The 10,955-nt window shown below is 49.4% G+C and overlaps 4 protein-coding genes across 4 annotated transcripts; 3 read left to right on the top strand and 1 right to left on the bottom strand.

The window, feature by feature from the left end:
• Positions 1 to 435: 435 nt before the first annotated feature.
• BDW43DRAFT_322405 (uncharacterized protein) lies at positions 436 to 3,044 on the top strand (the record flags this gene model as incomplete). The annotated part of the gene is made up of 2 exons (XM_032049542.1): positions 436 to 1,160; positions 1,225 to 3,044. The coding sequence occupies exons 1-2, from the start codon at positions 683 to 685 to the stop codon at positions 3,042 to 3,044; spliced, it is 2,298 nt and encodes a 765-aa protein (XP_031895977.1). The 5' UTR covers positions 436 to 682.
• Positions 3,045 to 3,961: 917 nt separating this feature from the next.
• On the top strand, positions 3,962 to 4,303 carry BDW43DRAFT_315311 (uncharacterized protein; the record flags this gene model as incomplete). The annotated part of the gene is made up of 3 exons (XM_032048026.1): positions 3,962 to 4,025; positions 4,111 to 4,116; positions 4,188 to 4,303. 3 exons carry the CDS (start codon positions 3,962 to 3,964, stop codon positions 4,301 to 4,303), a joined length of 186 nt encoding a protein of 61 aa, XP_031895976.1.
• On the bottom strand, positions 4,128 to 8,074 carry BDW43DRAFT_289437 (F-box domain protein). Its single transcript, XM_032043394.1, has 2 exons — positions 7,547 to 8,074; positions 4,128 to 7,443 (listed from the first exon to the last, which is right to left on the bottom strand). Exons 1-2 carry the CDS (start codon positions 7,714 to 7,716, stop codon positions 4,623 to 4,625), a joined length of 2,991 nt encoding a protein of 996 aa, XP_031895975.1. The 5' UTR covers positions 7,717 to 8,074; the 3' UTR covers positions 4,128 to 4,622.
• Positions 8,075 to 8,248: 174 nt separating this feature from the next.
• On the top strand, positions 8,249 to 10,913 carry BDW43DRAFT_197607 (putative C6 transcription factor). The gene is made up of 5 exons (XM_032039096.1): positions 8,249 to 9,223; positions 9,280 to 9,717; positions 9,773 to 10,157; positions 10,215 to 10,350; positions 10,411 to 10,913. Exons 1-5 carry the CDS (start codon positions 8,523 to 8,525, stop codon positions 10,830 to 10,832), a joined length of 2,082 nt encoding a protein of 693 aa, XP_031895974.1. The 5' UTR covers positions 8,249 to 8,522; the 3' UTR covers positions 10,833 to 10,913.
• The last annotated feature ends 42 nt before the right edge of the window (positions 10,914 to 10,955 follow it).

Genomic DNA, 10,955 nt, shown 5'->3' with positions numbered 1-10,955 from the left:
TCGCAACTCATTGTAAGTTGTAGGTGTAGGTATACTTTTCTCTATCAATATCCAAAGGTTCCTTTGTTTCCATCACTCGGAACTTCGGCAAATTACGGAAGTACTACTTCATGTGTATTTCCCGAGCCTCAGTACCATGTCTTAGCAGAATGCCACTAGAACATGGTGTCGAAGTCAGCCGACGCTAACTACCGCTTCGTATCGTCATCTTCCTGCCTGATTTGCTAAGGATCACCACCGATAGCAGCTGCGTTTCGTATTTGGAGGCTGTGTCACTGATTGCCCCATGATGGGCAGTTATTGAGCCTTGCACTGCCGCTAAGAGAATTCTAGCTCTCGCTTCTCTATTCTTGTTGGGGAAAGCAAAGCTTAATAGTTGTGGTTGCAAGGCTACGTTAGGTTGCCCGGCTTTCTAGAAACATGCAGGACCCTGAGGTGTTCATTCGTTCTTCACAACCATCCAATAAGATATTCTAGGTTGTTGATTCGTTCGTCCATGGGACATCGCCCCGTTTCATTGTTTGCCCTGCTACTACTAAGTCATCCATCATCTTACATCACGATGGCCCTTTCATATGTGTGATTCTCAGGTATAAAGCGGCATTGCTCCTTCCGAATTGATTGAAGTATGCCTCAGCAATTTACGACTGCAAGCACATGAATTTATGGTCTTTTTAGCAGGATGCAATCGTCTTCTGTTGATAAGTCCACAAAAGTTGTCGCCGAAGTCGACCCTCCAGCGTACGACCAGGTTGACGAGCCGCCGCTAGTAATACCACCACTGGACTTACTTCAGACCGCCGGGCCACCTGTCTGTTCGACAGTCACCCAAGATCAGTGTATCGCTCATCTTAAGTTCTTGGCCGCAGTCGCCGATTTGCGCGACAGTGTGACTAGCATCGAGGGTTTATTTGATATCAAAGACCCTGACCCAGATGTCTTTGGGGATGATATCAATGAAGCTTGGGCGCGTGTCAAAGAAAAGCGATGGGCCGTATATACAACCAGGGCGGTCGACCGCTACACGACTTGGTGGAAGGAGTGTGTCCGTTCTTACGGAAAACGTCTTAAGCAACCGGAACTTGAAGATAAACGTTATGAATTGATTACCGAACAGAGTCGCCCCTACCACTGGTCTCCAAAGACCATACCCCCGTTAGGTGAGCACATCCTTGGCCCAGCCTTTGTTACCAAGTTCAAGCTACTGACAGGCCTTCCGGTCAGATATTCTAATGGTGTGGCATGCACATATGCTGAACCCTAGAGCCTTTCTTGAAGATTGCATTCGTGATGGAGCCATGGGGCTTTGGGCAGGTGGTTTCCCTTGGGAAATTATTAACTCCTGTATCGATGATCAAACCCTGGAATACGACGCTGGCCAGCCGGCGGAAACTCACTTTCAGTATAAGACAAGCCTTCCCTGGGACAACTTACAAGGGGCATCGACAAAGTCCCTCGAGTGTCCGAGCTGTAGACATGAGCTGTCCGTGCACTGGACTGAAGCGCAGATATCTGTCCCGCTCGATGAAGCATTCAACCACTGCCACGGTTTCGCGGATAAGAATTTCCGAAAAACATGTCCAGTCTGCAACTTCGAGATCACACACGAGAGACTGAAGATTGAGAAATTCAGGAAAGATGTCAGAGCATTCTGGGCTGCGAACACACCAATGCCAGGTACCTTATATGACTTTAGGGGCGTGCCCAAAGGTGTTATGGTCTCAAGTCGACGGAAAAGCCAGTCGATTTTCCCTAATCGCTTGATAAACGCGATAGGCCCCATTATCCTCAACCAGACTGACCCAACGGAGAATAACTGCAGAACGATGCAGGCGCTACGCGATAGGCTACAGGCGGGAATCAAGAGTCGGAGCATGATGAGAAAGGTCAACCCAGATTCCGCCCAGCTCTCATTATTTCCTGAAGAGAAAGTGGCATTCCGCCGAATGATGTCTCGGTATTGGGACAACGTCACTCCCTTTGCTCTCGACCTGGTTGGTGCGGTAATTCGACAAGGCACTTTTGTCCAGAAGATGGACAACATTGACTGGCTTCACTCACCGGCAGTGAAAGCAACCATGGACCGTTTAATCAAGAAGTATGAGGTCTTCTTCCAAATTATGGCGCGTAACCCACGCCACATGGCCGTCCCAACCCTGGATGTCGATCTCGCATGGCATACGCATCAATTGTCGCCTTCCAGATACTTCGACTACTCCATCTTTACAACACGACAGCACACCAGGGTCTCAATCTTCATTGACCATGACGACAAAGTTGAAGAGACTAAATTATCGGATGGATTCGAGTGGACCAACAAAATGTACAAGAAGATGACTAATGGTGAGATCTACAGCGAGTGCACGTGCTGGTACTGCGAGGCCATCCGCGCTCCAGATCTCCGCGACGGCATCTTTGTCTCCCAGTCTACCTCCAGAGCTCGGGAAGCAGTCGCCAATCTCCACAATCGGGCAGACATATCTTCCAATCCGGACAAGAACCCACACATCTCTGCCCACAGTGCTGTGCCGGCAGAGACTAAAAAGCCCCGTTCTAGCCTCGATCCCAGACAGATGAAGTACCTGAAACTTCACAGCAACTACCAGAAGGCACGCCGTCGCGCAGAGAAGCGGGACCGTAAGAAAGGGGACAAGGAACAGGATCGTTCTTCGGACGCTAGTCTCTATGTCATCCCCATGGCATATGGCTATCCGGTGTACGTGCCATATTATGCCCCGTATATGTGTGACCCTTGCGTGCACTCCAATGCATACGCGACGAACCCAAGCTGCATGAGCCTCGTTCCAGGGGCCTATGGCAACTGTGCGGCAGGAACCTGTGGAGGGGCTGTTGCAGCGGGCGGCTGCGGTGGGATGGGAGGATTATGTGCTGGCGGGTGTGCTGGTGGGGGCGCAGCAGGTGGCTGCGGATCTGGAGCTGGCGGAGGCTGCGGCGGGGGTGGCAGTAGTGGAGGCGGCGGTGGAGGAGGCTGTGGTGGTGGTGGAGGTGGAGGAGGTTGTGGTGGAGGTGGAGGTGGTTGTTGAAGAAGACCCTTGAGTCTGTGTGTGTCCTTGCTTTGATCTTTTGTCGTGTCGCTCCAGCGAGTTTGAGATCCAACTTGAGAATGGCTCCATAGTCGATGCAAGCCCAGCATTGATTATTACAATTGTTTTTTAATGCGAATAGAAGAAGAGAAATGATTCATAGCGATCAAGAATATGATCTAATTTAAACAACGATGAGAAACACCATTCTTTTATAAGGACCCTAATGAATCGAAATCATCCCCTCATCAACACATCTACGGAATCAGCAGGATAATTCAGGCACTACAGCTTATTCTCTCACCAGCCAAAATTCTATAATTTAGGGCTAACTTCACATACCACAGCCTTCTTGTTAGGGTACATAATGGCACAGGGCGGAACAGGCGCAAGCCTATATCAATAGTACTCAAAACATCTCCAGCGAATAATTAATTTTTAATTCTTTTTCAAAAAAAAAAAAAAAGAAGAGCAATCAAAAAAAAGGGAAAAGAAAACGAAAAGGTCCAAAGAACAAAACTAGTTAACCAGAAGGTACGGTTAGTAATACATAATAAAAGTTAGTTAGCATCATAGACGCTCCAGCTGTAATCATAGAGTCTCCATAGAGTTGCCAAGATCCACTATCAGTCTTGCTGCATTCGGAAGTCGACTGGAACTCCTCAACTCCATTTCCATGGTTACGTTGTCGAAGTTGCATCAGGAAAGCTCTTTCTACGTAACCATTAAGTGATGCTGATAACCTCTCGCTAGTCCCCTAGATATATAAAATAAACCCTGGTGTGCTTGATAACTAATCTACATACTGCACGTCCCCTTGCATATCTCTCTCTAGATCGAGATATATATATTCTTACAACTGGTATGTCGATTCTATACTCTAAATGGTTAGGATACTGACAAAACCAGAAAGAAAAATGGATCAGCTCAAGAAGAACTTCAACGACCTTAGCGGCTCCGCCAAAGAGCAATTCGATAAATGTAAGTGCAGCACATACATAACGCGATGAGCAGATCCCTATCCTGTGTGTTACATTTCAAGAATTCCCAACTGATCAATTCACAGTCTCTCGTAAGTAATGGACTTGGAGGAGCTGGGGCACTGCTCTCCCTTCACCATATGATGCTTATCCGTTGTAACAGAAAAGCCATCGGAATCCGCCGGTGACATCCTGAACAAGGGTAAAGACCAGGCATCCTCCGCTGCCGATAACGCCAAGGCGAGTCTGGACAAGGCTCTGGGAAAGGAAGATAAGTAATGATTGATGGATGTTCTTGTTTTAGACGCCCACTCTGCTATCTGCTAGATTCCCGCTAGGGTAGTACTAGTTAATGGAAATGGTATAAGCCTAGAGTCATGTAATTCAATGGTTCGTGGTAGAGGCCAGCATAGTACACGCGTTTTAAACTGCGCTGCGCTGTACGTCTTGATTCCGAACAACGTGGGTATATCTAATTTTAGGAATACGAAATGAGAAGAGAGAGAGGGAGGGAGGGAAGGCGGAAAAGTGAGGAAAAAATGGAGAGAAACACCGGAACCAATTGCTATGAAGTAACCATTCAACGGGACGACGTCATTTACATCACTATACACTTATTTCTTTTTCTACTTCTTTCGTAAATAGTGCGCTCGTTCCACTCCTCAATCCGCCGCCTCCAGAGGTCGTTTGACGGTTGGGAGCTTGTGGAGAGTGTCGGGTCGGTGGAGGCCCGGCGATTTAGGGGTTGTATGGTTTGCGTCGTCTGACGAATATCCTGCGATTGCGGGCGCCGACTCATCGATCTGTGATACCCGGTACGTAGCCAGGAATGCTGGGACACCTCCGGAGAGGCGTCGGTAACTTGTAAGTTAGGTGATGAGAGGGAATAGGGATAATTCAGGTTAGGCAGCATATCTGGGATTTCAGGCACAGAGTCCTGCCACTCTAGAGCATCTCCTAGATTGGCCGCAGACTCGGGTTGGGTTTCTTGAAGCGATGCTTGCTGCGCGGGGGATGATAGGGGCATCGCCGCGGCAGCTGCAGGTAAACTGGGATTTACTACGTCAAGGGTGCCTGCAATGTTTGGATCGATCTCCTGGGAATTGATAGTGGTTTGCAGTTGTAGCTGCAGTGGCACTGGCGGCACGCTGGGCACGTCGATGCTTTGGGAGTACGGATGATTCGAAGTAGTTCCTCTCCGGAGTAAATTGCCTTGTCTTCGGCTGGGGTCGGAGTCCTCTGAAGCCCTAGTATTCCACCGCACCAGAGACGCTAATCTGGACCCACTGATGGTATTCAGCCTTTGAAGGGGAGTCGGAGGCGAAGGCTCCTCGGCCATGTTCTCTAAACGAGTGGTATGGGCCCTTTGAACTTGACACGGTGCATCGCTGACTCTTTGTACAGGTTCCGTCCTTGTGGGAAGAAGAGTTCTTCTTAGATACTCGGGAAGTGGCGCATCAGGTTCGCGACTATAGGGGGGTGGAGGAGGAACCCAATTATCAGCATCGCTTTCATGAGGAACCTGGAAGATCGGAGGTACCGGCCTCGAATCAAAACCACGCCGCGGTTCGTCTCGATGCCGTGGGTTATATCGGGTACGACTGGTAGCCGCAGCGGTGGCAGCACGACGTAGTGTATCTCGGGACCGCGGCTGTGTGTTATCGTATGGGGTGTCCGGAATAGGTGATGTCTCACCATCAACCATATCATTCGAAGAACTGGAGAAGTAAGAACTATTTCGACGAATAACCAACGGTGGTGACTGGCTTATCGAAATAGCCGCTGGGTACGATTCGCGCGCAAGAGCTCTGGCCCGGAAGGAAGAGCTCCCGCGGTGCAAGCGGGTTCTTCTCCTTTCTAGCTCGACCTCAGTATCCAGGCTAATGTTTGGTTCATGGAGCATCTTAGGATCCGTCTCGCCAATTTCGATGCTAATCTCTGTAAAATCTCCATCTTTAGTAGATCGCTCAAAATCCAGAAGTAGCACTCGCCCCCCGTCAACCGGAACATCTTCTTCACCAATTGTGGGTGGGCTAATGCCGCCAGGTGCGACAGCCACCAGCCTACGATGGTCATCCGAGGTATCAGCTTGTCGCACCCAGCAAGCCGCAGAAATCCCCGGCATATCGCTCATTTTATGACCACTGATAAGCATTTTTGGCTTGGTGATAGAGTGCTGCAGTCGTTGCGCATTACTTGGTAGGGGCATCTGCCCATCCGATTCGTGACTTGAACCAATGTCTGCGACACCATGTGCTGCCGTAAAAGTATTTGATGGAGCAATATCAAGACGGTCTGGTATGCCATACACCCAAAGACCGGAATCTTGGAAACCCAGGGCAGCAAGCTCCCCACTACAATCGACCGTAGGTAGCATAATTGGCGGAGACTCCTGCGGCTCACTTCCAGACATTGGACTCACAAGGTATACCGTACCGGAATTTACATTGTTGGCTCCAATCGCTCTGAATGCTGCGCACTCTTTGTCAAACCCCAAAATCCAACTACCGTCACCTTCTGCGTGTAGTGGGAGTAGACAAGCATGACTGTAGCCATGTATGATTTCGGGAAACAGAATTTGAGTGGTCCACATGCGCGTCTGGGCCTCTCTTGCAGAGGTATCGATGACGGCTTCTGTATAAAAAGGCACCGTAATAATGACCAAACTGGTATTCTGGCTATCGCCCGACGAACCGAGCAGCATGGCTCCGTCTGAAGAGAATGTAATCGAATCCACGCCAGCGCAGCGTACAGCCCTTCGTTCGGTTGCGAGTGCTCCTTCTCCAATGGCGTATACTTCGATTCTATCGCTGTACGCGATGGCAAGAACACCGCCTGTTGGAGACAGTGCCAGAGCCTGTGGAACGTCATTTAGTTTGAGGTTCTGAACGTGCCTTGCGTCTTCGTTTGACAAGTTGTATATATTGACTTGATGGCTAGACGACACAACGGCAAGAAGCGATCCATCGTCTAAGATGGTAGCATTCAGCGGACGCCTCCAAGTTTTGAGTTCATGTCTCACTATTGCTGAGCCAGATGCCACATCGAGGACGACGATCCTTGAGGAGCTTATGCAAAGTACCAACTGAGCACTGGGTGAGAAAGTAAAGCGAAAGGCTTCTCCTTGTGGGAAAGCGGTTGAGGAACTCATTGAGGTCGAGATAAGCTTCACCAAGGTTTGGCGGGGCCTGAGGAAGACCTCAAAGGCATTGCGTCTTATTTCCGCGCCAAACCTAAACTTGAGAATGGCAAGGTCATCCAGAGAGACTTCATCTGAAGTAGCTTTTGCTGTCAATGAGAAAGATGGACAGCGAGATAGATGATGAGCGTATAACATAGGCGAATCTGAGATACGCCTCCATTTCCGGTTCAAGAGCGCTAAAGACGCGAAAGTATTTGCGTCGACGACATATAGAATGCTGCATCGCTAGTTAAAAAAAGAGAGACAGGGTTGCACAAGAGGCGTCTTGCTGACGAGTTCAAGAATCGCCGCAGCAGCCGTGAGGGAAAGTTATAACTTACTGCTCAATTACCGTGCGAGGTAAACTGCTGAAGAGAGATGAGATCAGCTCACCTGGCCGCGATTGGCTCTTTGCAAGCGAGCCGTTCTGTTGTTGGCTGGAGTCTAGCTGCTCACGGTCGTAATCAAGCTGCTCAGCACTGGGCAGCCGAACATCCTCCTCCATGGCCATCGAGTCATAGATATCTACATTTGTTGGAAGGAATATACAACAGGGTCCAATTGCACATAGTCATGAGCTTTCTAGGCAGTAAAGGGGCAAAAAATATGGAGAATCAGCCGGAGAGCTTGTGGAGGGACGAAGGCGCCAACTTAGCGGCCCGGTGGCTGTGTCTCCCAACGCCAATGCAACGATGATCTGGTCTCAGCGCGTACATGAGACAAGATGCAGACTTGGCTCACACGTTTCAATGAACATAAATTAAGGAATGAATGATATGCAGAAATGTGGATCTTTCCCCCACGTATGTGTATATTTTTTTCGATCGCTGAAGACCGACGTATCGGGGGAATAAATACTCTGGGCATACGATTAGTTGCATGCATTCGAAGACGGCGGGATATAAATAGAGAGTTATTGTCCCGGGCACGTGGTTGGCCCGGTGGCTGACTCAGCTTCCCCACACTTTCCGATAAGGAAAAGGAACTTCTTCGGAGGAGAAAAAGCGAAGTAGCGACTAGATATGTCTTGAAAATATACTCTTATTGAGTCACAGGAAACAGATTCGTGGACTATGAGGGGCTTCGCGCGACTTCGCGACTAACATCATTTGGCTCAATGTCGCTTGCATGGACCCTATGACCAAAATCGCTAAGTGCACCAGCCCTTACAGTATCTTCACTCCGCCTGCACCTCCAGCGCCAATATCTTGACAGCCTCGGTGAACTTGCTGGCAGCGCACACGACTCTCAATTGAGGACTCTAAGGCTTAATGCTCGCTGACTTGACGGAAATAATCAATTCATTCAAGGTTCATCATGCCACCTGCGACTGCGCAGAGTAGTTCGGCTACTCAAAAGCTTGTGACCCCGGGGTTTAACGCCGGCGCAAGACCGTACAGGTCTCACAAAGTCAGGGCTTGTGACTTGTGTAGGAAGCGCAAGTCTCGATGTACGGTGGATATCCCAGGCCAATCGTGCCTTCTGTGTCGAGTTCAAGGGGCAGACTGCCATTACCAAGAGGAATCCAATCACGATCCGTCCATTGCTAATGCCCCCGATCCCAAGAGATGGTCCGTTGATGATACCGGGGAAAGCATGTCATCTGGCCAGAAGCGTAAGCGTACCCCCCACAGCGATTCACCTCCCAGTTCCAATCGTCCACGGGAAAGTATTTCCACCTTACCCCGCGCGAATTCCGCAGTGGACAACCGCGGTAGCGAACCCAGACGGCAAGGCCTTGAAGATCCCCATAATGAATCCGTTCATATTGTCGGCCCTGTTGTTGCGGATGACGCTCAGGTAATTGAGAGCTTCATGCCGCCAGAGCATTCCAACAAGAACGAGGACCCCAACAGTCATCCATACAACGTCTATTCGAATGATCCGAGAAAACCAATCCTCTATACAACTATTTCTAGACGGAGGCAGGGTATGCGAGTCGGCATTCCACCTGGAGAAAACCAGAAGGAAATCCTTGAGCAGATCCTTGGGCCTTTTAGGCATGATTTAGTTAGGCTGTATGCTTTTGACCGCCTCCTGACACGGCTAACTAGATGCTAATCCATATCTGCAGCTTTATAGACAGGTTTAACATAGCATTTCCGATCTTTGATGGTGAAAGCTTCTGGGAAGCATACATTTCGGAGGTCCCAGGCGAACCACCAGCGGCTCTTGTATGCCAGGTCTATTCCATGTCCCTTGTCTACTGGAAGCATGTGGCGAAGCTTGCCAGCCACCCTAAACCAGATGTCCGGTATGCGGTCAACATGACTGTAGCCGCTCTCCATGAGGAATTTTCTGCCCCGGGACTATCGACCATAAGTGCTGCTCTGATTGACCTGACTGGAAGACCTATCTTTTCCATGACCGGCAACGCAATCAGTTGCGGTCGAATGATATCTCTTGCCCACTGCCTTGGTCTGAATCGTGATCCCAGTCACTGGAAGGTGTCTCGGCGGGAGAAGGATCACCGTATACGATTATGGTGGGGTGTTGTAATACATGATCGCTGGTTAGTCCTTCATACGCCTTTGAAATTCCCGTATTGTCGCTGATATCTCTAAAAGGGGGAGCTTTGGTCACGGTGTGCCTCCTCAAATCGCCAAGAATCAATACGACGTCCCACTCCCCACCATCGATGGGTTGTTACCACAAAATGGTCGCACTACTGAACGCGTGAGGGCCGCTCATTGCCATGTTGCGTTATGTCGCTTGACAGAGATCCTCGGCGAGCTGATGCCTCTTGTGTACGGCTTACAACACCGGTTATCACGCGAGACTTCCAAAAGATTAAGACAAATCCGCACTGATCTTGACATGTGGGAGGATTCTCTCCCTGACTGGTTGAGATCACCTTTGAACACTGGGTCGGAGGAACGTATCTCAGGGACGAGCAGCTTACAGCTGGCCTTCCTGGCTGTCAAGATGCTTGTAAGCCGGGTAGAGCTAAAAGTAAGTCATCAACACCGCACACATCATGTAAGTACGTCCCTAACAAACCGACCACAGGAGGTAAACAGTGCGGATACCGACAACCCGGAGGCCCGGCGCTATTTCCAGACAGAATGCCGACGTTCCGCTGAAGAAATTGTACAATTCATCTCTTCACTCCGCAAAGAAAACTTCCAAGAATTCTGGCTGCCATGTATGGAAATATCCTGTTACAATCAACCCTCTTATTCCAAATATCTAACGACAATCACAGATAGCGCCTTCCACCTCACATCTACCGCCACTCTTCTCGTCCGCTGCGCTTTGGAGACCACGGATACAGATGTAGCTCGCTCTTGTATCAACAACGTGGAAATGTTCCGAAGCATTTTACGCCGTGTCAGAGAAGAGGAGGACTGGGACGTAGCGGATATGTGTCTAGATCACTGCGATCGGATCCTCAACAGACTCCCTGGAAACGGAAGCACCCCTGACCTCAACTTCAGTGGTGTCGTGCAGCCCGATAATCGCCTGGTGAATCCCGCTGCCATATCGCTTCCCGAGACACAGACCAATAATGATATCGTTGATGATATGATGTCTATCTCAGGGACGTTTGGTACGATGGACGGTTTTCCGTTTGATATGACGGGTATCTGGGATGTCTCTGTCTTCCAGGATGTGAATTTAACATGATGTACGATCCCAGAAAGATAAGCCTGGAGGATTTCTCTTTCAATTATACCCAGTGTACTTCATATATATATATTCTGTTTTAAGCCCGTAATGATAGTGTCTATTGCAAGTGCATCTGTTCCG

Source organism: Aspergillus alliaceus (assembly GCF_009176365.1).
Source record: "Aspergillus alliaceus strain CBS 536.65 unplaced genomic scaffold BDW43scaffold_56, whole genome shotgun sequence".
NCBI lineage: Eukaryota > Fungi > Ascomycota > Eurotiomycetes > Eurotiales > Aspergillaceae > Aspergillus > Aspergillus alliaceus.
Note: the sequence above shows the minus strand (reverse complement) of the source record. Positions and strands in the feature narration are given on the sequence as shown.

Bases quoted from the DNA above. Each gene is read 5' to 3' on its own strand.
- BDW43DRAFT_197607 (XM_032039096.1), top strand. From the start codon at position 8,523: ATGCCACCTGCGACTGCGCAGAGTAGTTCGGCTACTCAAAAGCTTGTG. The intron at 9,224-9,279 runs GTATGCTTTTGA...CCATATCTGCAG, and splicing joins AGGCATGATTTAGTTAGGCT to CTTTATAGACAGGTTTAACA. The intron at 10,158-10,214 runs GTAAGTCATCAA...AACCGACCACAG, and splicing joins TAAGCCGGGTAGAGCTAAAA to GAGGTAAACAGTGCGGATAC.
- BDW43DRAFT_289437 (XM_032043394.1), bottom strand. From the start codon at position 7,716: ATGGCCATGGAGGAGGATGTTCGGCTGCCCAGTGCTGAGCAGCTTGAT. The intron at 7,444-7,546 runs GTAAGTTATAAC...CTAGCGATGCAG, and splicing joins CCTCGCACGGTAATTGAGCA to CATTCTATATGTCGTCGACG.